Source organism: Pyrgilauda ruficollis, unplaced genomic scaffold, assembly GCF_017590135.1.
Source record: "Pyrgilauda ruficollis isolate IOZ18807 unplaced genomic scaffold, ASM1759013v1 scaffold47, whole genome shotgun sequence".
NCBI lineage: Eukaryota > Metazoa > Chordata > Aves > Passeriformes > Passeridae > Pyrgilauda > Pyrgilauda ruficollis.
The window spans coordinates 1,373,411-1,398,764 of NW_024526266.1; the positions used below are offsets into that span (position 1 = coordinate 1,373,411).

At 41.2% G+C, this 25,354-nt stretch overlaps 1 protein-coding gene across 2 annotated transcripts in view; it reads left to right on the plus strand.

The window, feature by feature from the left end:
• The first annotated feature begins 3,797 nt into the window (after positions 1–3,797).
• The window catches only part of RABGAP1L (RAB GTPase activating protein 1 like), a 223,137-nt gene continuing 201,580 nt past the window's right edge, over positions 3,798–25,354 (plus strand). For both annotated transcript variants that reach the window (XM_041478883.1, XM_041478884.1), the window contains exons 1-3: positions 3,798–3,894; positions 23,070–23,236; positions 23,974–24,163. In XM_041478883.1, coding sequence (XP_041334817.1) covers positions 23,102–23,236; positions 23,974–24,163 — 325 coding nt within the window. In that variant the 5' untranslated portion in view covers positions 3,798–3,894; positions 23,070–23,101. The remainder of the gene's footprint in view (positions 3,895–23,069; positions 23,237–23,973; positions 24,164–25,354) is intronic.

A 25,354-nucleotide genomic window follows, 5' to 3' on the forward strand; every position in this document is an offset into this window, starting at 1 on the left:
CCTGGAGCTGCAGGGGTTATTGTGCACAAAGTGTAGGGATCTGGCACTCGGCCTTGCTGACCCTCACACCACTGGTGCTGGCCCATCAATCCAGCCTGTTTGGGTCCTTCTGCAGGGCTGTGTTGGGGTTTCTATTCCCTGATTATCTGTTCTAGATCCAGAAATGGTTGCTGTAGCTTTAAGGTGGGTCCAGGGAAGGGGGGAGCCTTGGGTCTTCGATGGTCTTTATTTAAAGCCTCACTGCCCAGGCATCCGTTGTGCTGTGCAGACGGTTTCCTTTTTTTGCTTAGCTAGCTTGGGTTTTGTTAGCTTAGGCAAGAAGATGGTTTTTTTCCCTTTCCCTGGCCTTGGAGACAGCAGCAGCAATCCTTCAGTGGTTTATTTCTTTAATTGGTTGGTTTAATTGGTTCAGTTTTGGTTTTAGATCAGAGAGGACAATCAGTGGGAGATGAATTGGCCAGGAACCAGCAGGAAGGCAAGGGACCACTCCATCCCAGGCCCAGACCTCAGAAAAGCTGAGGGAACAAGAGAAAGGACACCAAATTCACCAGCTTCGTCTGCTGTGAAGAGGGGACTCATGCAAGATATTTACCAGATTCTCATCTGTTTTACCCAAGCTGCTGCATGAACCCTTTGGGATTTTTTCCATTCCCTGAGACAGGAGACACCACCATTTTTGTTCTCCCCACCACATTGCGGCAAACATTGTGGGTGTTTTCTTTCTTTCCCTTGCATTTGGTTTTTCTTTTGTTCCAGTGTGGGTGTGTGTATGAGGGGAGGGGAGGGGAGGATAAGCTCTGACAATTCAATATTTAGCATTTCTTCTGGTCGTGTCACCCGTGCTGTGTGGGCACTCCGTCAAGGCCCCTGGACGTGAACGCTGGCCCTTTTGCCTGCAAAACAAAACTCACCCCAGCACTGTTGATGCCAGTATGGAGGAGGTGTTTGGCACTGCAGGGCAGCCCGAGTGGTAGGTGGTGGCAGGTTGTCTGTGTGATACAGGGTAGGTCACAAATCACTGTTGCCTCATTTTCTATTTGTGAACTACCATGAACCAGGATTTTCTAGAAAGGAACTGCTTTGCTTCTGTCGCAAACTCGCTTTTTTGCTGCCAATTATTATTCCCAGCTGTGTGTAGTATTTTATCACCTTATTGAATTACATCCTCTTTAGTTCAGATCTTTGTTCCCACTCATCATGATTTGTTCAATTCCAATTAGATCTTTCAAAGTGATTACAGCGCTCACCTAGACAGGATATCGTCCACAAATACGAGAAAAAATATTGCATATCCTATTCCCTCACAGAAGCAGTTCAGGACTCAGGATGTAAGCATCTGGAGGACTAACTGCAAAATTAACTTGATACTACTTTTGAGTGCCATTTATACAAAACCAAGTTTTGTATAGCCAATGCTGATCCTGCTTAGGGGAGTATTAGCTGATATATTGTCAGAAGCCTTGCTGCAGTCAAGATCCCATAATTTGGTTTTGAGATGTTATTGTTGATTGTTATTAATCTTATCATACAAGGCCTTACAAATAATTTGCTTAATAATTTCTTCCAGTAATTTGGAAGATACAAAATTGTGTGTGATACAAAATAAAGGTGATTGGCCTCTGAATTCTCATCCTTTTTTGATTTAGGTAGGCACTGTTTGCTTTTTGCTGGTCTCATGAAACCTCAGTGTCTTTTCTGAGTTCTTGAAGGGAATTGCTAATAGCCTTCAAATTACTTAACCATTTTCCTAAATGTTTTGTCTAAAATTGCAGATGATTTTTGTAAGTATTTGGAATAAATTGTTTCTGTAGTTCAGCTTGATCATTTGTTTGTATGTTGGTGGATTTGGATGGTAGAATTAATTCTCTTCATAGTGGCTGGTGTGGGGCTGTGTTTTGGATTTGGAATATTCTCTTCCCCTGTAAATCATCTGGTTACAACAGTTCTTTTCCTTTTTGCCATGATCAAAATATTGTCATTCATTCTGTACCTTATGTCTCCTTTTCCCTACCTAGGCTTCCTGAACAAACTCTCCATTTCCAATAACCAGTTATGACTATATATTCCTAATTCTGGTAATGAATATAATGATTTTTGGTTCCTCCTGTTTATTGCCCACATAAGTACACCAGTGTGCAGTGTCTGGGGACAGTGTCAGGGATACTCTCTTCTTATTATTTCTCTATTGCAATATTCAGTAAAATAATTTTCCTCCCCCCTGAATTCTTCTGCCTTCCCTATGGTTTTGTGGTTTATCCGAACCTGTGGTGGGATAAAAGTAATCTGGAAGTAATTTAATTTATACAATTTTATAGAAAAAATAGTAAGAATTCTTAAATGGGAAGCTGGCCAGAGAGTCTGGCTTTTTTTTTTTTTTCTTCCTGTGAAATGCTCTCCTTTGCCTGCTTGCCTTGCCAGCGTTGAGACAGGTTTTTTTAATGACAGTTCAGCTCAAAAAACAGCGTGTAACAAACAAACCTCTTGACCCTAGTGACAAGAAAACAGCCTAAAATCAATGCCCACATGGGCAGTCTAGTTGTCCCAGAGGCAACAGGACACAGCCCACTGGCTTTTATGCTAAAGTTGTTTTATTGAAGGCTGTGACCTGACATTCCTTAAGATTTTGCTGAACTGCATCTGAAATGGGGAGAACACAGACAAGCTGTACAGATGCTATGGGTAATTTAAATGTAATTTGTTTCACACACAACCCAACACAACAAGCTGTCATAATTTAAACATATTTTATTTAAACATAAACAATGGTGATATTTAATTAAGCATAGATATTTACTTTTAAAATATTTGCTTAACCACACCAAACCACTGTCTATAAGCAAACACAATCTACCTTACTTGGCGAGACCAGGGTACAAAATCTGAAGGCAACCTTAATTCATTTTTTCCGAAGAGCGGATTTATAGGTTGCTTCCATTGTCCTTCAGTTGTGGGCGAGGATTTTGACACGTTTCAGTGCCTGCTGGATGCTTTCTGACAGGCAGGAGAGAAGCATTTATCAAAACTAGTGTGGGCAGCAGCAGAGGGAGGATTCTGCTCCTCTGCTCAGGTGAGACCCCGCCTGCCTCCAGCTCTGGGCTCCCAGCAGAGGAAGAACACAGAGCTGTCGGAGTGAGCCCAGAGAAGGCACCAGGATGATCAGGGGGACGGAGAAGCTCTGCTCTGATAAAAGGCTCAGAGAGTTGGGATTGTTCAGCCTGGAAAAGAGAAGGCTTTGGGGTGACCTCATAGTGCCCTTTCAGTACCTGAAGGGAACTTTCAGGGAGAATTTACTTACAACAGCATGTAGCTACAGGACCCAGAAGAATTGCTTACCACTAGAGAGCAGGGTTAGATTAGGTATTAGGAACGAATGTCTCCCTGTGAGAGTGCTGAGGCCCTGCCAAAGGGTGCCCAGAGAAGCTGTGGCTGCCCCATCCCCCGAAGTGTCCAAGGCCAGGCTGGACAGAGGTTGAAGGAACCTGCTCTAGTCTAAGGTGTCCCTGCCCGTGGCATGACGGTGGAATGAGATGGTCTTTAAGCCCCCTTCCAACCCAAACCATTCTATAATTGTGTCCCAGAGCGAGCACTCCCATGGGGCCGCACAAAACCTCCACACCGACGGGAAGCCGGGCCGGGCCGGCCGCGGAGCCGCTGGCCCCGCGCACCCCGCCGGCAGCACGGAGCGGCCCCGGGCTCCCGGCGGGGCTGTCGCTGCCGAGAGCGGCCGCCGTCCCTCCTTCCCTCCCGCCCTCACGCCGTGTCAGCCGTGCGCGCGCACCCGCCCGCCCTCTCGCCGCCGGAATGTGGGCGACGCTGTCCCGGCCCTGAGGCGGCTGCGCGGCCCCGCCGGGCTGGAGGCAGCGGCAGCGCGGGGAAGACGGCCGGGCTGCACCGGTGAGAGATCGGGACGCTGTCCCGGGCCTGCCCCGCCGGGGCGAGCGGAGCGGAGCGGGTGTCATGAGGGACGCGGGCGGGGAGGTCGCCGCTCCCGCAGGAGAACGGGAGGGGAGGGAGCCGCTGGCCCAGCCGTGTGACGGGTGATAGTGCCCGCTGACCTGAGGTGGCTCCTCCGCTGGCCGCGGGCCCCCAGGGCGGCGGGGGCGCGGGGTGATGGTTCCGCTGGTTCGTCTGATTTGGTGTTTGTCTGTGTGCGTGGAGTTCCCTGGGCAGTGGCGCTCCGGGAGGAGAGGAGCTCGAGCGCAGTGCAGGATTTAAAAAATAAAGTTGTTTTCGTGGTCAGGAATGCGAGAGCGCTGTGGAAGCGTTCATCTCCCTGCCTCCTCCGCGGGAAAAGTGAAGTCACTTCCCAAGAGCCCAGACTAGCAAACTACAGTCCTGAATCTGCCGCCTGCATGCGTCAGTTTCATTCAGTTTCATTCAATTTCATCTACGTTATGTTTTGTTTTGGGCTGGTTGTCTTTTTCTTTTCTTTCTTTCTTTGTTTTGTTTTGTTTTTCCCTGGTGGTTTGTTTTATTTCTGGTGGTTTGTTTTATTTTTTAAGCCCTCTTCCATTCTCTCCCGACTTGCAAGCTGGTACAAAATTCTTGTCTTTAGATAAAAGTACTTGGAAACCTGCTGATACCATCTGAAGCAGGGACGGCAGTGAAGGAAATGGACTTGCTGACTGTCCTCCTGGATAAGTTCCTGCAGTGCCGTGTGTACTTTGCTCCTGCTGTCACTCTCTCGAAGCTGTGTTGCTGCGAGTGCTTGGTTTGGTGGTGCTGTGAATAAGGAATATCCTACCACATTTCACAGCTGTGTGCGTGTGTGTGTCCATCCATGGTGCGCCGAAGAGGGGGAAAAAAGATTCAAAATGACAGCTCTTCTTTAAAACAGAGAAAAAACAAATCTAATGGCAATTAGGAAGTAATTTGCTTATTAGGTAAGCATTGCTTGTCTCTCTCACTGTCGAGCTCTAGTCTCAAAACCACGTTGTTTTTCAGCTAAAACTTTCAGAAGGGCAGGTGTGCTTTCAGTTTCCAGAGAGATGTCTTGTTGATGGTACAGGCAACGTTTTATTCTTCCTTTAAGTGCAGAAAAGGTGCTGTGGCTTTATTTAACCAAACCTCTACGATATAGGCCAAATCCTGACTGCCTGTCAGACCGACCTGGCTCCAGATTGTATGAAGGTTTACTGGGCCTGTAAGGTTGGTTCTGCAAATTATGCCTCTGCGTAGGTTTTAAGAGGGATTGTAGATAACTCTGTTTATGTGGGTTAGATGGTTATAATTATATGATTAATAACTTACTTTGTAGTTGAAACTTGAAAAGACTGCAAATACAGTTACAGTAAGCACAAATTGACTCCAGTGTTGTAAGAATGCTGCCAGTGAGTGTCCAGAGGGGAGCCAGCACCAGCTGATGAGCCCCAGAACTCAGTGAGTGACAGAGCCTTCCACTACTTCCATCTGTTTTAAGCAGAGGTGGAGAATCATGCTGGGTTAGTTTTGTTGTATTTATTTGATTTTTTTAAATAACTGTTTTTTTCCAAAAGCATTCTGGAGCTCTGAACAGCATGGCTGTACATATGAGAACCGTAAAAATTGCTCTGCAGTATTTGCTTTAAAATGGTTACATTGAAATGTATTGCTTTGTTAAAAAGCATTCAGTTCTTTAAAAAGTGATTCACAGATTAAGTTGTGGTGGTGTTAGTAAGGGGATTGCAAAACGTTCAAGTTTATAATGTGGCTCGCATGTGTTCCTGGTGTACTCCCTAGCATTTCAAGACAGTCTGTGTTGTGGCTGCTCCTTCTCTTCTCTCATCAAAGGGACTTCCACAGTCAGGAAGTGAGTAAAAAGAACTAATCTAGTTAAAAAGATGTACTTCTCTTTCTTCTTTTTTTTTTGTTTCCTGAGGTACTCTGATTACAACAACTTCCTGACCCAGCTCGCATGCCCGGCCATGTGGACATTGGCTTGGTCCAGAGGAGGAAGTTGAGTGTTGGTGGGGGAGAGGGTGGAACAGTCACAGGTGTTGTGGTGCTCCTCAGCTGGGACCTGGCTTTGTGGCCAGTGAGTTAGTGGCAGAAGCCAGTGCTGCTAGGAGAAGCTACATTGTGGGTTTGATTGACTTGTGGTGAAAGTAGCAATGATAGTAAGAGTAGTGGCTCTTTTTTTTTTTCTGCCAGTACTGTCTTAGATTGATTATGAAGCCATGGTGTAATTTTTATTGACTTCTGACAACATTAAATGGACTCAAGAGCCAGCCCTGTGTCTGCGTTCTTCCATGGGCCCACAGAAGTTGCTGTGGTTTTCTTCTTCTCTCTCCTTTGTTAATCTGTTCTGCTCTCTGAACTTTTTGATGAGTTCTTAATTTCAGGGAGTGATCTTGGTATTGTTAGGGGTTTTTGTAAATTTATTCAGCTCTAATTTAAAAATAATTAGTTGTATATTGTTATTACCTCTGCTGTAATAGGAAGGCTATTTCAAACCTGACTGACCTTCGTAATTACACACTTACTGATTTCTAGTCTAGATTAATTTGTCATGGGATTATACTCATTTTATGCACCCCATGGACTAATAGGTTTTATTGGCACTCTTGATCTTGCTATCAAAAAAAAAAAAAAAAAAAAAAAAAAGGCACTTTTAACAAAGAGAATGCAAAAATGTGTGGAAATACACCATGGAAGGTTTGTTTGCTCTTTGGGCCACCAGCTACACTAATCATTCCTGTAATAATTCTCAGCTTCTCCCCATGAATTTTAATCTTGACCTATTAAGTGAGAATTAAAATGCACCTTTCAGGCATTAACATTGAGCTTCCTGAATGTGTCCTTTTAGTGAAGGTTAAGTTGTTTTCAAGTATATTTTGATGTGATGTGTTTTTTGAAATTCATACCTTTGGCAGTTTGTTCCAGTCTCAGTCTTACTCTGTTATACTGGTACAGCTGTTGAAGGAGCCATTATCGTAACCTGGATTGGTGAAGACATTCTTTGTTCTTTGATGGAGTCCTAGTCCATAAAAAAGACTTGACATGTTTGAAAATTATTTATTTCACCTTTTTCCTGTATTCTTAACTTTAAAGAGAAACAAAACCAGTGTGTAGATTATTAGAAAATCTCTGTGACTTTTAAGGTGTTTATTTAAATTTGCTGTCAGGAGTGTTCCCAGAGGGGACTTTGTGATGCTGACAAACTAGTTTGTTGGGTGTGACTGTTTGTAAACAGAACGTAAATACATAAATGGGATACCAAAATCTGCTTAGTAAAATAGATTGTTCTGAAAGGTGAGTAAGGCCCTTGTGGAACACATGTTAGATTGTGTCTTTCATGGAATATTTCTTACTCTTTGGAAAGAATAGCAGAAGTGTCTTTCTGATTTTTTGTAAGTGGTCAGAGGGAGAAAGTAGCTTTTGCCACAATGAGATGGGTCACAGCCATCTGCTTTCCTACTCTTGTCATCCCTGTATCATGAGCCACAATATTGAAGGTGTGAGTTTTTTTAGATCAAGTAAGCTTAAAAGCGCAAAATTTTTCTGATGCTGGGTCCCTGTTTGTGGTGGAAGCACAGCAGTACAAACGGAAGGAGTTCTAAGGGCAAGAAGATAAGAGATGTATACATTTCTCTGTACAACACTGGATGTAGGCTTACTGTATGTAGAGGAGAACTGGAATTTTGAAACACATGATTGAAAGTAATAAACCTGATGCAAAACCTGCTGAAGGAAAGTTTCTAATATAGAATAATTGGCAGGTCAAATAGTAAATTCTTAAGACAGAGTCATTTAGGTTGGAAGGGGCTTCTGGAGGTCATCTAATCCAGCTCCCTGCATATGTTAAAGTAGGAATAATTTAGATAAGATTGTTCCAGCCTTTTACACCTTTCTGGGCAATCTATTTCCACATTTGACTGCACTCAGTGATTTTATCTTTCCTCCCTCCCTTTAAGGTAGTTGAAATTTACTTTCTAACTTATGTCTGTTGCCTCTTAACATGTCAGTGTCCATCATCCAGAAGAGTCCAGTTCTCTCTTCTGCAGCCTTTCATTAGAGAGCTGACAGTAATAAGGATTCTTTAGAGCTCTTTTCTTGACCAGATTGTGCAAACTCAGTTCCATCAGCCTCTCACTGTACGCCATGTGCTCCTGCCATCTGGCCAGCTTGGCCACTGGACGTGCTCCAGAGTGTGTGAGTCCTGCACCAGGAGCCCAAACCATGCACTGCAGACACGGCCTCACAGGTGCTCCACAGAGGGGACTGATCCTTCCCTGGACCTGCTGTCTTCGACTCCTGCATCCAGCCCATGCTGTGCTCAGCTGCCTTTGCTATGGGCATGTACTGGTGACTTGTTTTCAAAATTTTGTCTGCTGGGATCTCCAAATACTTCTCTGAAAAAGTGAGTCTACCTAGTTGGTGTTCAGCCTGTCTTGTCACAGGAGGTTGTTCTGCCGCTGGTACGGGACCCAGCACTTGTCTTCATTGAACTTCACAAGGTCTTTCTGGTGCCTTTCTTCAGCCTGTCCAGGTCTGAGTGGAGCAGACCACTCCCACTTTGGTGTCATTGAGGATGCAGCCTGTCCCACCATCTAGATGATTCCTAGAGCCATTGGGTGGTACTGCTGGTTTCATCCAGGTGATCCCTAGGGCATGCCACTGCAGCTGCTTGGATGGAGCTTGGTACAGCTGTGGCTGTTCTTTCAGCTCAGCAGTCCAGGCAAATTCCCAAACACTTCGTTGCTCACTTACCCCATGCCTGTCTCACCAGTTTGGCTGTAGGGATACTGTGGGAGACTTGTTAATGGCCTTCTGTGTTCTGTGCTCTTCCATCATCTGCTAAGCCAGTCATCTCCTTGCAGTAAGCTCTTGTGTCCTTCAGGCATCAGTTGTTCTTGGTAAATCCATGCTAGCTATTCCCTGTCATCTTCCTGTGCTCCTTGAGCAGAGTGATGCCTTCCAGGAGGATTTGCCCTATAATCCTCTCATGGACTTAGGTTAGGCTGGCTGATCTGTGGTTGCCTGGATCCTCCTGCTTGCTCTTGAAATTGGTTGTGATATTTGGCTTTTTTCTGGTCAGAAGGAGCCTCTCACAGTCTCATGGCCTTTTTAAAAGTGGTAGAGTATGGTATCTCAGCTACACTGACCAGCTCCCTCAGGATTCTTAGATATAGCCCATCTGGTTACATAGGTTGTATGTTTCCAGTTTCCTGAAGTGCTTCCAAACTTCATCTTTCTCTTTTGGAGGTGACTTCTCACTCCAGCAGTCTGCTACTGAGCTCAGGGGTCTGCAAGGCTTCTGAATGGACCTTACCAGTGAAAACTGGGGCAAAAAAAAGCTACATGTATGTTATCCTTTTCCATGTACTTTGTTAACACGTGACTTGTTCCACTGAGCACAGAGAGCACTTCTTCCTTACCTTTCCTTCTGCTGCCAGTGTTGATTTTTCCTAATGCCATCCTACAGCCTGTGTCTTTGGGCTGCTCTTGGGTAGCTTCTCCAGCATCTGCCTGCTGGGTGCTTGTGAAGCAGAGATCAAAACTTTTGTATCTGTAAATATGTAAAACTTTGAAATTAGTTGAAGTGTTGGTTAATGAATGATTCTAACTTCAGCTTGTTGTGGTTGAATGGGAGATTTCAGTTCCTCCTGAACAAGCAGCAAGCAGTATCAAACTCTTGTATGGGGTAAGCCCTGCTTGAGATGTAGAGTGCAATTTGTACCAAGGAGACAAAGCAATGAGAAAAATGATCCACACATTAATTTATTTTTTTTATTAATTTTCTTCCCCATCACTAAAATAACTAACTCAACATAGAAATTTACAGCTTCAGTGTATGCCCTTTCCCTTTCATTGAAAAGATGTTAATATTTAACAGCAAGATGGGTGGATAAATACTTGATGCCATCTGTACATAAATGCTTCCAGTTGGAATTAATTTAATTATTTTCTCTTGATGCATGAATCCATTTGAGAAATCATTGGGATAAACTAAAATTTTGGAAATTGAAGCATTTTTTATTCAAGACAAATAAGGAAATGAGTTCTTGAGTTACAATCTGTGTAGACAGGTAGTCTGAAATGAAGTTCTTGGTTAGTTTAAACCCTCTGCAGGTGCTTGATGTATCCTACAGTTTCCTGACTGGTGTAAGTGTGATTTGTGCTGATGTTCTGGTGATTCAGTGGCATCAAGGTTCAGCCTTGGGTATGTCAGTTACTGGTCTGGCTGCTCTGTCCACACAGGGCTTTGGTATCTGTGTGGACTAGAAATACCCTTTTTAGCATGGTTGGGAGTTCTGAGGTGGTTTCTGCTATAGTAGAAAGATTTTGGAGTTACACTTTGATGCAAAACAGTGCACATTAACTGTGGTAATTAATGGTAAAATTATAATCTGCACATTTGCCTTCATATGTGATCTTTCATTTTACATTAGGCAACCGGCACACTCTTAAATAGTAAACCTAATTACTAATAATAGTGGACAGCTTCCTGTCTTAATTGCTCAAATTCCTGGTGTCTCCCACGTGATTTCTAACTGGAGAAGAAAAGGTAAAAGGGCAGAGAAAAGGAAGGGGAAAGGTGTTTTTAAGAAGCAGTAAACTGTCAGAACAGGATTTCAGTCAGTGAGTGAATCTAAGAGTGGATCTTGAAGGCCATTTGCTTAATGGCTTAGTGAGGTTTCCATGTCACTCTTGGGCTTAGAAGTAAAATAAGTTGGTTGCTATCATACAGTGTGTCATTGACACAGGTGAGGAATCAAATCGCTGTGAATGTGACTGACAACAAAGTCCCTTCTCAGCACGTGCTATAAAACTTGTGTAGTGTTAATTTTTCTGATGAAAGGAATCAGTTTTGAGTAACCAGTCATGACCAATCCGTGGTCTTCTCCTGCAGGTCAGTAAATAAACACGGCTCTCAGAACGTCTCTTATATTTTGTGTGTGTATTTATTTATTTATTCTTTAATCTACAAAACCTCTGTATGTTGTATTGCAAGGTGTGATGGTACAAGTTTCCAGCAGACAATTACTTAGTAATTATGAGATAGTCTTGAGCTTACACTTCTTGTCAGTGGTAAGTGATGCTTAAACCTCTGACTTTCATGGTGTTGAGCTAAGTTAGGTAGCTGTGCTTTCAGTTCAAGTGTTGCTGACCTTTCTGATAAGGTCATGTCTCTTGTATGTACCTCAAGTCACATAGCCAAATTTTTTGGGGGTGGACAGCAAGTTGCAGATGCTGACCTGTTGCAGTTGCCCATGCATATGACTTAATTTTTTGTTTTGGAAGAAAAAGAATGGGAGTTGAGGCTTTGTCCAAGAATCTTATTCAAAGAATTGACTTTTAGCGTAAACTAATAGTATGATTAGTTTTGATAATCTTTGCTACTGTTTAGGGAAATGGATCCTGTTCTGGTGAATTGGTTTTTGTTTTAACCAGAAGTGAATTTCCTCCTCTGTCCCCTACAATGTTTATTTGAGAAGTAGTTAACATTTGAATGCTTTGCTTTTCTGTTGAGTACAATTACTCAGGAGGTGTTAGAGCTTCACAGTGGTGTAAGAGTGGCATGTTTCCAGGTGGGTTTGAATGTTTTGGTTATAAATTCTGTAGCAATCTGCCTTTTCTGAAGTTCCTTCAGTGGAAAACAGTTTAAAGAAGATCAATTTAAATATTTTGACTTGATTACTGCACTTTGCAGAGGTCTGGTGTCTTGTTATCCTCTATTTCAGCATAGTAAGTAAGACAGTTCTAATTTGTACTTCTATTGTCTATGCAAAATATTACTGTTTTTTTTCTAAAATTTGTCAGAATTATTTTGGTGAGATCCACAGATCTATTGCAGTACATAAATTTGTAAAAAATACAAATACCTATTTGTATTTTTAACAAATACATTACAGTTTTAAAAGTGTGTCTGTGTTACTTTTCTCTTTGTTTTCTAACTCTTTATTCTTGTCCCAAGATGTTAATTAAGGGCAAAGGCTGTGCTGTGCCTTTTCAGTGCTCAGGCATCTGCAGGCAAATCAGTGTGAAAATAAAATGCAAATATTCTTAGTCTAGTGCTTTGTCTCTTCCTCTGTATATTTAGATACAAAATACAAGGTCCAGAATTTTAATTTAGAAGTTGGTGGAGAAATTTAAAAGCTGGCTAAAATTTGAAAATAATTAATTTTTCTTTGTATTTAAATAAGATACTGGTGTATTTTCCTTTATTAAGTGTTCGAATGCTGCAAGCTAGTATTTTTTTCCTTAGAAGCTTGGAGTTTTTTAAGTTAGCTATTACTGAGAAACAAATACTAGATTATATGATTTAGACTGACTAACCTGAAGTGCATGTGGCAGGAAATGGATTTTTTTTTTTCCTTCTGTAAACCCTTCATTTTATTTTGTTCCACTGGTGTATACTTTCATTATTTCCTGTTATTTTGAAGAGAACTCTGAAATAGCTGCTTGGTGGCAGTGCTGCATGGCTGCCCCCAGGGCTGGCTGCTGAGTTTGGTGTGAGTTCTGTGCGTTGTGCTCACTTGGATGCTTGGTAGTGAAGTGTGATCTTAGCAGAGAAGGTAGGAAGATTCTTTTTTTAAGGCCATTTTCCACCTGCTGCATCTTCCAGATACTGCTGAAATCTGGGTTGCTTTTCAGTACTTCTGCTTGAACTTAAGTGTTTGTGAGCACAGGAGTGCAAAACAGCAGTGGAGTCGATTGAGAACTTTTTGTGTGTGCCAGCAGTTGTTTTTGGAGTAAAACTTCAGCTGGAACTTGGGTCAGGCAGTCTGGTGACATTGGTCCCTTCTGTTTATGTAGACAGTTTGTTTTTGCTCATAGAGGTACACTCAAACCATAAGAGGTGTTTTTTACCCTGCCATACTTTTAACAATTAGGACAAATAATTGTTAAAAATCAGTGTTGGCAGTAGTCGCAAGAAGTCAGGAACTGATAACTAGAATTATTCTTGGACATAACTGTTAAACAATTCTGAGGAAATGAGTAAGGAATGAAAGTCAGCAACTGAATTTTACATTGTTTTGAAGGTTAAATCTTACTGTTTATTCCTATTAGATGTGGATAAAAACTGTGAGGGGAGAGGGGAAATGAGTTGATCAAAATGTCCAAGAACATATTTTGTCAAGTTTCAAAACAGTAATGTGAAGTTGGAAGTTACCCACAGTTATTTGGAGTGATAATTTGCTTTTGAGCCTTATAGCTTCCCCTTTCTGATTCTTCTTTTCTTGCATCTTATAGAGACATCAGTTAGTCAGACTGAACATAAAGGTGTCAGACTGAAGTGTGGTTTAGAATTGAGCTTTTGACAGTAGCCAGAGAAATCAAAGGGTATAATAATACCAATTCAAGTGGTCATTGTTCCAGCAGTCTCTCCCAGTTCCTCTCTGTAGCCTTTGTGATTCTGTTTTTTGTCATTTCTGGCAGTAGTTGAGCTCCAGGGGTCTCACTGGGGAGTGTGGAAAGAGCAGGTGAGTTATTGTGTACATTGCCCAGGAAATTCATGTGAGGTGTCACAGCACTTCTACATTTGCACAGTGCAGTTTGTTACCATTGCTTTTGCTGAGCCTTCTGAACACCTGTCGGGTGACTTTGCACAGAGCTGGCTCTGACTTGGATGAAGGGTGGGATGCTGGTGCTTTTGTAGATCACACTTCATATTTAGGTTTGTGTAGGCACGCAGTTTGTGGTCATTGGGAGTGGGGCTGTGGCCCAGCCCCATCCCCAGTGGCACAGCTGTGAGCAGCACTGACAGCAATGAGCCATGGCGTGCCCAGGGGCACTGAGCAACCACCGAAGGGAGCAGAGGGCTCACAGCTGCACTGCATCAACATGAGGGGATAAAAGGCTGGGCTAAAGAACGGGGCAGATGCAGCCTCCTGAGGTGGTGTGGTGGTGCTCTGTATGGGCTGAAGCTCTCTGCTGTTGTATGGTGATACTCTGTGTATCGTGGCCATCCTGACTGCAACATGTGCTGTGACAGGTTTGGATTCCTTGCACTGAACATGCTTTACTTATTCCTTGGGTTTGTTCCCGGCAGGGCAGCACTGCCCCCTCTGGCTCTGAGGCTGATTGAGACACTGCCTTTGGTAGTTGCTATTTCTTAACTGTGTGTTTGACCTTTCAGTAGATTGTCCTTAACTTAAGGGAGATGGGCAGGATGCTGAAAGCAAGGTTGTGGAAAAGATAGGTTTATATAACCACTTCTTAGAGCATGGCCTTTTTGTTTGACCACTTCACCTTTCTGTGATTTTTTTTACTTTTAGATTGGCTGCCTGTAACTGTTTGTTTCCTTAAGTAAAAATATTTTGTGGAAGTATTCGGTACATAAACATGGATAGTAAGTTTTCATGTCTACATTTAATGGACACCATGCATCATTTATGTTGAAACTGATGGTACAGTCTGGTAATATTTGGGAAGCTCTCTGAAACTTTGAGAGACTCTGATTAAGAAAAAAAAGGCATAGTAAACACAGATTTTTTGCTTCTCATGTCTTCTTTTGTGCAATCAAGTGAATTTATCAAACTAGAAATTTGATGAAACACATAAACTCTAAACTGCTCTGGGTAGCCAGCCTCATCAGATGGTCCTGGGTTTTTTTCATGATTATTGGCTAATGTGAGACAAGAAAATTACACCAAGAAAATTAATGACTTTTGCTGTATTTTTGCAAGATTTTTTGCTGTTATTTATTCCCAGAATGCATGTTACAAACCTCGAGGTAATAATTGTTATAACTTCCAATTCTGCCTTGGAGGAACGAGGATTTTACTAGCCCTGGAGGCAGTCGGTGCAGGGCAGTGGATCAGGATTTCTGGTGGGTTTCAGTGACATGGTGACTCAGGATAAGGCACTTGTTTGGCACAGAAGAGGACTGGCACCTGGGATCACTGCTGCCTTGTCTCATACTGCTCTTCCATATGGGCTCTTTTGCTCTACATCATGTAGTTATTTCTGGACATAGCAGCATGTGAAGAAAATTCCTGGTTGAAATACTCAATTTATTTAATGGACAGAGGTTATTCCAGTGACTGCATTAGACCCAGACTGTTATTTTTACAGTTGGGGAATAAACCATTGAATAATCTCCTTAAAAGAGGGATTGCATTATGCTGATGCTTTCATCTGGAATATAGGTCATTATATTTTTGAGTGCTGATACAGTTTGGTAACTTGGCTGGTTGTTGGTTTCCATTTGAATGCTGCCTGCAAGCATCATGTAGCAATGACAAAAAAAGCAACTTGGGTTTGCCAAATGCCAGCTCTGAAAAAAATGCGTACTCTTACTTGCTACTTTATATTTTCCAAAGCTAAAAAATCAATTACTGGCTGCAGAAATTAAAGTGTTAGTTTTCAGCTGGTGTCAGGGAAACAGTGTGAAAGTGTACTAGAGTTACTTTATCCTTGAGGCAGAATGAGCTACTGCTTAAATGAGTAAACATGTTTGCCAGAATTTGGTGTATAAAGTGTGGTTTGTTGATTTATTTTTGTTTTATACACATAAAGACTGGTAACATCCCTGTAGAGTGGCAGAAGAAGACTTACCTGTTATACTCTCTGGAGGGGAATAAATACAGAGAAAAGTTTTTCTCTTTAGTGGCTGAAAATAAAATAGATTTCCTTAGGTTGGTTAAACACGAATTGGATGAGCTAATATCAACTATACTTTGAAACATGAATCAGTCTGTGGCAGGAAGAGGCAAGTGTGCTTGTCTGCTCTGTTCTCCTACTGATGTGTCTCTTCTGTGTGTGGACAAATCTTAGGCCTGAAAAATTTATTTAAATTGTTCAAAAGAATCCCACCTACCTTGTTTTTAACTTTGTTTTGTTTGAGGTGTAGCTTGTCACCCATGACTCCTGCTTGCTCAAATCGTACAAGTAAACAGAAGGAAGCCCCCAGTTTGCTGGGAGGCTGCCTTTGTAGCCAGCAGCTTTCCTGACATGCTTCCACTTACCTGGCATTTTATCTAAAGTTCATGGTGCTTCTGCCACCCAATATGTACGTTTTAGGGGTTGAGATCAGTGGTTTGCTTTTTCGGTCTGCCTTGCTTGAGTCATGCTCCAGCTCAGTACCAACCATATGCCCACCATTCCTCTGGGAATGGCTCTTCACCTCTGTGGTTTTAGCTTTAAGCTGAATAAAAGCAGTATTTTTTCCCTCAGCAACTCCATGCTGTGACTGTGTAATATTTAAGTGGTTCAGTGGGTTGTGTGTAACACAGAGATTCAAGTCAGGAAAGCTGGTTCTCTCCTTTCCACTAAATGTCTCCGTATTCTCACTGAGGTGTGTTTGACAAGTGCTGCTTACCATTTATTTGAGGAGATGCAGATGTGTTATGTTTTTGAAGGAGAACAGATATTTTCTTGTTTGTGTAGCTCTCTCTTGATTGTTTTCCTTAAATTGCTCTTCTTTGGCTATGACATTGATTTTGGCTATTGAAGTGTAAAAGGATCTGGAAAAACCTCTGTATCTAGGCACCCAGTACAACAATTCCAAACAGTTTGCCATCATGAACAGACTAATTATTTGCTGTTGGCGACATAGTGGGGGTTTGCTTTCTCAGAGGAGACAGTGTTGCCAAAATAAGCCAGTGGTTACTTTCCAGTTGTGGGATTTTTTTGCTTTATTTTTTGTGCCTTTTTTGTTTTTTGGTTATTTGTTTTTTTTTAATTTGAAGGGATTTTTGTTCTCAACAGTGCTTTTCTGGAAATAAGGATTTTTTAATCTACATATATGTATGTGTTTAAAATACAGTGATACAGCTCTGTTGCTTATTAATTTGATTTTATTCCTGGGAAATCGTATCAGTAAGCCAAATAAATGGTTGTTTGTTTTTTTCATTATGTTCTCTACATAGTGTTTCACTGCCAGAGATAAGACTGGGAAACAATTTGTGGATAATACAACAGTTTTTAGTATGAGCACAGAGACAGTTTCTCATAAAAAGATTACTCAGAGAGAAGTTGGGATTAAAGCTGAAATTGTTGTGCTGTTGTGGTCAGTGAGATTTAAACAAACTGATTTTATGACATCTAGAACTTTCTTCTGCAAATGTCACTCAGTCAGTAGAGAAGAGGGTACATTTTATCAGGCTGTTTAGTCTTTCAGGGAAGAAGCATTGAAAAGGTGAAGCTTTGCATGTTTGCAGCACTTGTGGCTTTCTGGGGAAGGTGCCCCCCATTAAAGGCAGGGAGCTTGTGGGGTGGGAGCCAGGTTAATGCAGTTTTGATACATGTCTGAGAAGGAGATGCTGTGGCTGAGACCCTTGGTGATGTGTTTGTGTGTGTGGCACTGTCCGTGTCCTGTTCCCTGAGAGGCGAGTTAGAGTCACCACCCCACTTCAGTCATCTGGAAATCTGAGTCATGGAGGGATTGCAAGGCTTGTCAGTTTAATGCTCCTTTTGCTGTCATGCGCTGTCTCTTGTAGCTCAAAAAAGGGAATAAATCATGTCTTTGGGTGTATATTTCTACTTCAGACTTCAGTTAGCAGAAGACTAATTTCTGTATAGCTCTGTTGGCCCTTCCCCTTCACAAAGGTCCCAGAGATTCTCTTGAAGAACCATAGTTCTGGAAATAGGTATAACTTATTTCCCAGTTTTTGGGGTTTTTTTGTAATTTGAGATAGTCAGGCAAACTGTATGGCCTTGAAGCCTGCCTTTAATACAAGCCTGTCTGTAATGCAGGATGATTTTGTTCCTCTGTTAAAAAAATACAAATTAGCCTGCTCTTGATTGTCTTCTTTCAAGCAGGTAAGAAACTTCATTTCAAAACATGTTTCTTGTTGCTTGCTGAAAATAGGTCAACCTTTATCTTCCTTAATTACTGTTTTTTCATAGCTCCACATCTTCTAATTTTTTTTGCTGCTTATAATACTGAAGTAAAAGATTTTTTTTTCTTTCTACAGACCAACATTGACATAGGCAGTAACTTTGAAATATTTATTGAAGACAAACTGGAAGTAAACACAAAAAAGTTTGGTACCTGTTTCAGAAGACTGATTCATGTGAAAATTTTGTTTACTTTTGGAGACCAGTTTGCAGAGGAATTTTTTGAATCTGTTAGGTCTACAAAGCAGTTTCCTTCTGCAAAGTCAGTGGCTTTCCAGAGCCTTTGATTCTTTCTCCTGTGATGATGAGCGTGTGTTGCCAGCAGTGCTTTGGCCTGTGTTGCTCTGCAATCCCATGGATGTACATGGCTGCCTAGGTGTTTGTGTTCTGCGTGTGGTGTGTTTTTGCGAGTCTGGGCTTAGTGTGAGTACATGGAAGAGTTACGGAGGAAGGAATCAGGAGTGTTTCTGTCCTGTGTCCCTTGCTCTGATTCAGTGTGAATCCCCCTGGCTGTTCTAGAATCACTGTTCTTCACCTTCTCTTGCTCTTTAATCACTTAGGCTGCTTTACAAAGGCAGCTGTAGTGAACTTGGGATGCCTCTCTGGAATGAAGTGGGGAAGCTGCTGGGTTTGAGCCTTCCACAGCTTTGTACTGAACATATGTGAAGCTAAGTTCTGATCACTGGACCCAAGTCACAGTCCAAGTGGTATGGCTTAGTTACCTTTTATCCAGGACTGTGTATAAGCAAAACACTGGGAGCTGATGCGCATCAGAGAGGTTGGCTTGACCAAACTACATCATAAAGCTCACAGGGAAGAGCAACAGTCTTTCTGCAGTCCTTGTGTTGTCCCTATGGCTTAAAATAGATTTTGGAGCAAGAGCCACACACCATACCACACCTCTACACACACTCTCTCTTGAAACTGTCTGAATAATTTGTATCTCAAAAGTTCTTTGATCTTAAAATCTATTTCTCAGAAAACCTTTTCTGAAACTTATTTTTTAAAAAAATTAATTCTTTTATTATAGTAGGCTTTCTTTCACTCAGTTTAGAAAAAAAAATTCCTCCTCTGTACTTTTTGCTGATTTTTTTGTGTGTGATATTCACCAAAGGATGGGGGGAAGATACCTTCTCTATAGGAAGAAGCATGACTATTCAAGGTACCTCTTTTGTGGCAATGACTTCCTCACAGTAGCGGTACACACTTCTCAGTGTTCCCTGCTGTGAGGAGAACTTTGACAGCAGAATTTGTTGTCAACTTTTGGAAGATGCTGTTGGACGAGCTGCTCTGACTCCTGGCTTTGAGGATTTGGGAAGGTACCGTCTGACCTGAGGTTGCAATCCTTGGATCAGCATTGGCAGAACAGAGAGTGTGTTTTTCATTTGGAGCTGGACTCCACCAGCAGCTCAAGCTAAGGAACAGGCCTTGGAGCTGAGGTAGCTGAAGTGCATTGGATCTGCTCTTTCCTGTCCTGTCAACTCCTCACTGCTGGTTGCTGCCCTCCCAGAAGCTTTAAACTGGTAAAACAAATGCTAAACCTCATTCCTCAGGATTCTGAGCCAGCATTCAGCTGTTGAGGTCATTAGGGAGTAAACCTGATGTGAGTGTAGACTGAACAGCTGTCTATATGTTCTGACTAATGCAGTCAGAAATAAATTCTTAACTTTAAACCTTTAAGCTTTTCCTCAAAAAGGACAATTTAAAAAAGGAGATGCTTGAGTTTAGTAGTAGGAGTCTGTTCTTAGATTTTGTTCGTGTCTAGTATGTCAGCTGTCATTTTTTCTTTACGTGTGTAGGAAAAGGGAGGTTTGAAGTGAATAATTTGGTGGTGAGTAAAAAAGAGGACTAAAGCCAATGACAAAAGGGAAATGAGAGTGACCATCCATTCACTGCTGGTGAATGGAAAATCCAGAATGCATTTGTCTCTCTTCTTGTTACAAAAGAAAAAAAGCCTTCAAATGTTTTTCTCTGCCTCAAAAAACCTTAATGCATAATTCTTTTAGAGAGATTTTTATTCTTTTTACTGCTTTTCCTCAAAAGTGCTTAGCTGAAATAGTATGTGTCTTTATAAGGAAAAAATAGAAAATTTTTCTCTTCAGGTAGCTTACTACTTAAGATGGTGTAAATCTCACTAGTCTTCATAAGAATCACACCTATACTCTTGAGTAAAGTTGATGTCACAGTTGAAATTGTTTAGTTTGAAGAAATAACTGGGTCATGATAGTTTGTCTCTGGCATTAAAACATATTTTTGGTCAAAGACTGATCAAAAAATACGGTGTATAAAGCTTTTCCCAAATGCCTGATCTGCTTGTGTTTGTCTTTTACTGCCAAACTGAAGCTAAAGTGGTTTTGTTTGTACTGCAGTGGGATAGGGGAACACTGACAGTAGGTGGGAGTAGTCTGCAATGAAGGACTGGAATGAGGGGTTCTGGGGTGCTGATTTGTCCAGTTAATGTAGTTGTGTTTAGAAAAAGGTGTGTGTCTGCACTGGCTGTGGTGATTTAAGCTGCTTGTAAAGGCAGACTTGGAATACACTCTTGAGCACATTAAAGGCCTTGTAACTCAATTTCACAGCATACCATACACTTTCTTGCAGTTGATTTTATCTGACTTGGATAAGGAGCTCCTCCAGTCATCCAATGTTTATAATCGTTACTTTCAGATTAATATTTAGGAAGTAGAAATTCTCTAAAACTCCCTTTACCCAAGTAGGGCAAGAATAAGTATTTAGTGTGACAGTGTGCTTCTGTATTTGCACGATCCTACTTTTCTTTGGCTTTACAAATGGTACATTTTTCCTCCTTTTATTATTGAAATACTGCTACAGAAAACATTTCATAGTTCACATGGTGCCTGTTGGTTCTTACTTCATTGCAGAAAGAAGCATTGGTGACAACCTGATGTTAGCAATCTGCATTTGACTGATGATAAAGGACAACCATTTTACATTGGAATGTCTGTATTACTCTCCCATAAGTAAGATCCAAAATTAAATTTAAATAGGCTAAAACACAAAAAACTGTCAAGGTGTGCAGTGGGAGAAAGAGGGGTCTCTGATAGCCTGGACCTTTGATCCTAATGTGGCTGACAGTCACTTCTACTGTTCTCTTCAGTACTGATGTCACTGCAAGGATAAAGATTCTTCAGGATATACTGGTTTTGGGGACCATAACTGATGGCTTTTCATTGCCTTCAAGGAGTTCTGTAGTAGCTGACCTTCACTTTCATATAGAGGATTTACTTTGAAATTAGTATTTTGAGCTAGATTTGCTGTTTATTGCAAACAAACTCTTCAGCAATGTTTTTACAACACTTGTTAAAAAATACATGGTGTTAATAAACTTTTTGTAACATACTTAAAATCTTGTGTGGTAAAGCCTTGTCTTTCTCTTGCCAAAAAAAACTTTAAAGCAAAGATGCTTTAAAAAAATTGAAACAAAACCTGTTGCAGCAGTGGGCTGGGTAGAACTCAGCTTACATCAATTGTCAGGAAAACACTCCTGCTTGTGAGTTTGTGGCTGGTCTGGAGATGTGAAAGGTGTCAGAGTGTGTGAAACTGCTCGTGCAAATTTGTAGCCACTCTCTGGGTATTCCAGCTGTTGTTCAGAGGCTTTTTTACAAGGTGATTTCTGATGAGTTTTTATGCTGTACAAGTCACTTATCTAAAGAACTTGAGTTCTTTTTTCTGGGATTCCTACATGTAATACCCTCACTGGGTTGATGGGTAAAACTGTGGCTTGGTTAGGGAGAGGGAAGAGTTTTCTGAGGAGTTGCATGTAAGTTATGCTAAGCCAAGTCTTGGAAAAGGCAAAAGCATGTTGACTGTAGTTTCAAAAATGATAGAAAATACTACAGTATTGAAAGTTGTCTAGTTCCCACACTTGCTTTTTTTTGGTTTGAAATTGCTAAACTTTCTGTTCCTGCTAACATCATAAGTAACACCTGTTCAAAGTGGTGGGGAGCATGCATGTCTTTGTTCTTTCATGTGCTGTTTTTCTGGTTCCCTTTAGCTAGACCTAAGTCAGCATTCTTCTCTCGATCACTGGGTGGTTGGAATTGGAAGAGAAGCAAAAGTGGTGCAGTTCTGCTCCTTGGTGCTGCTGGGAAGGGCAGGGTGAAGCTTAACCTCTTCTTGTTCCTGCTCACAGCAGATGTGGCTTGAGCTGTTCCTCCTTGGGCACTTTCTAGCCTCTCAAAGGTGACAGTCAGAGATTTTTTTCCCCCTGTGCTGTGTATGATTCACCTGAACCCTGACTCCTAAGCACAATACATCCCAGCACTCAGAGCAGTATTTTTCAGGAAACTGGAATGGAAGTAGACCATGTGTAGAAGTGCATGCTCTTTATAAAGTCTGAAAATATATTTTCACTTTTTTGACACAGAAAATATAAAAATAGATGCATTTAAAATACAAAAAGTCTAAGATTCAGCTCTTTATTCTCTAAGGAGTGAGTGAAAACATTCTGATGTAGGTCATGCTGGCTTCATTTGGTGGATACCTACAGTAGGTGTCCTCATGCTGGCATGTTTCAGCTCTATTTTTATATGAGCTTGTAATGTATAGGCTGAACATTATTTTGCCCTTTCTCTTTGTTTCTGGATTTGGTTTTTTTTTTCTTGTGCAGAGATGGGAAAACTTGTTCTTGGTTGCCGTAATATTTATAGTTTCATTGTTTATGTTTATATTGCTTATGTTTATATTTTTTAAATGGTGTGGTTAATTTTAACTGTTGCAGGTGATTTCAGGGAAATTAGGTGCGAAGGATCTGATTGTGGTTTAGTATCACTTTTGACTTCACCACCTATAGATAGAACAGATAACAAAAGCCCCTAACATAAGTGATTGCTAAATAATGTTTTTATGTGGAGAGCATACACTGAGTATGCAGTTTTTGGGAAATTAGCCTTCAGGTAATCTGTATCTTCACATGACCTTTGTGAACTCTGGGTCAGGCAAATGCCTGTATGAGGGAGAGCCAAGGGCACAAATTAGGGAGGTAGAGGTAGCAGACTCTGGAAGATGAAAAACAGAGGATGTCAAAGCTCTAGTGTGAACCCTCTTCATGTGTTATCTATATGCATAAATAACAGCCACTGCTGTTAAATCATAGGACTTTTAAACACCAGCCTAAAAATGATAAGATTCCTTATACTAGTGAAATCAGAGTTTGAGAAATACAGTATAATACAGTAGTATAATTTTAAGTATTATATTAGTCCACAATAAGTTTATATTATACCTATTAACATATTGTGTCCAGCATAAAAACTAACTTTTCTTTTTTTTGTCGTTATTAGGTTCTGGTGCAGGAGGAGAATACTGACCTGAGATGGAAGTCAAAACATCATTTGGCAAAGCCAGCAGGATTCCTGAGACCGTATCCACGTTAATTAATGAAGAATTTGTCTTGGTTCATCAGAAATCTGAGGATGCCTCTGAAAACCATGACAAGCCACAGCTAAAGGTTTGCTATGACTTTATTTTCAAATGTGCAGCAAGATTTGTATTGATGGAAAGAGTGCATAACTGGTGTGTGCTTAAGGAGAGTTTTAGACTGTAATTTTTGTCCTTGCTGACTGCTAGTGAAATTGACAGCTTGGATTAAACAAATCTGTCCAAAAGCAGCAGTTCGGTTTTTCTTCTGGTAACTTATTTGGGAGTTAGCTTTGTTGTATTCTGTGGATCTATACATTAGTAAAGAACTTTACAAAGTATGAGATTCAGTTTAAAGCTTAATATTGTTTATTGAGGGGTCAGAGACTGTTATCTTAAAAGTATGTAATTAGTCTAGGTAGGACTAGATTACATTCAGCAAATTTTCTGAACTTTTGCAATTAATAAAACTATATATTTGAAAACTAATAGTGAAAGTACAGCTACAAGTACCTGTTGCCATCTTGTTGCACTGGTTTCATACCTTCTTGGTGATTTCTCATGGGCAGCTCCTCACAGCACTGACTCCTTCTTCTCAGCACAGCCAACAAAGTCCATCCAAACCTTCTGGACCTGCCAACCTGCTCTTTTACAACACCCCTCCTAACTGGATCCAGCCGTGGCCTGTTAAGGGCAGGCCTGTTCCTAATGCTTGATAATTAGCACAGCTGTAACTCCTTAGGGGTGAGATTACCTCTATCTCTATTCTCCTACATTCTATCTATCCACAAGTACCTTCAAAAAAATGTCATTTCCTTCTGCTTACAGGTATTTTCCGATGGAGATGAAGAGCTGGAGAAGGCAATGGAAGAGATACTGCGGGATTCTGAGAAGGACCAGTATGTCACTGCACTCCCAGAAGGATTCAGTGATGGCAGTGGCCAGGCAGCTGCAGATGGGTCAGCAGGGCAAACAGCCCAGCCAGCTTTGCAGCTTGTTTTAGACCCTTCTGCTACAGGTATTGACTGAGTGCTTTCCCCCTTTATCACACATGGCAGGTTTTTTCTTTATGCATTTTCAAGTTAACCCTAAAATGAATATAAAGCTTTCCAGCACTTCATTCCAAAACTATGTTGGAGAATACCTGGGGGCCTCCTCTTATTTTTAGTTGAAGATTATAGATAAGAATAGGTGATCATCAGGCTGGTACCTTGAGCTGCTTTGGTCAAGATAATGTTAATTTTTCCTTCAGCCAAGGATTAGCTGGGATTGAGGATGAGTTGCTGAGTGGATGATAGTTGAGGTGGATCTGCTGGAGCTCAAGAAGTTTCAGGGCAATGTTCATGGATAGTGCTACCTGCAAATGAAATACACCCTGAGCAAACTGATTGAACTGTCCATCTCTGATGCTGTCACCAGCTAACAGTAAGGCTAGCTTAGGATTTGATATTTGCTAAGAATGATTGTGGTACTTGCCTGGTGTTTGAAGTTTTCTTGAAAAGAGGAGGACTGAAACATCATTTACGTTTTAATGTAAATGATATTGTCTATATTTTAAGTAAAATATAGCTTTTTTTAGATGCATACAAAAAACCTGCAATATAAAAATACATGTGTTCTGTTACATATATTAGGGATACAAGGCTGTGGTCATCTTTTCGTGCTTTAAACTAGAATTGTTTTTACCTCAATAGCATGCAGGGCACTTCTGTGGTATTCTGTCAGCTAATTCCCATAGCATCTGTTGGAAATAAAAGAAATAGTTAATATGAAATGGAAACACCCTTCTCTTAATTACATGTCTGCTGTATTTCTGAGAAACTTACCTTACTGTCTTCTTGTTTGACATTTGTCAAACAAAACCCAACCCTTAGCATGAATGGACAAAGAAATACTTGTAGATTTGTTTCTCTCACCCCACTCCAGTCCCAACAAGAATAATTCAGTTTTACAGCCTTCATGATTCTAAGTATTATGGCAGTATCTAGTAAAAAGGAATAGAAGTAACAGGGCACAGAGAAGGGTCAGGACTAGGTGATTTTCAAGGTCCATTCCAGCCCCTTAATGTTCTATGATTCTGTGACTGCTTAGAAAGGTTCAGAATGTCTATGCTGTGTTCCTGTGGTGCTAAAGAGAATCAAAATGCAGTTTGTCCTTATGCCACCCTTAGAAACATGAATTAGATTAGAACTGACTTCACAGTAATATT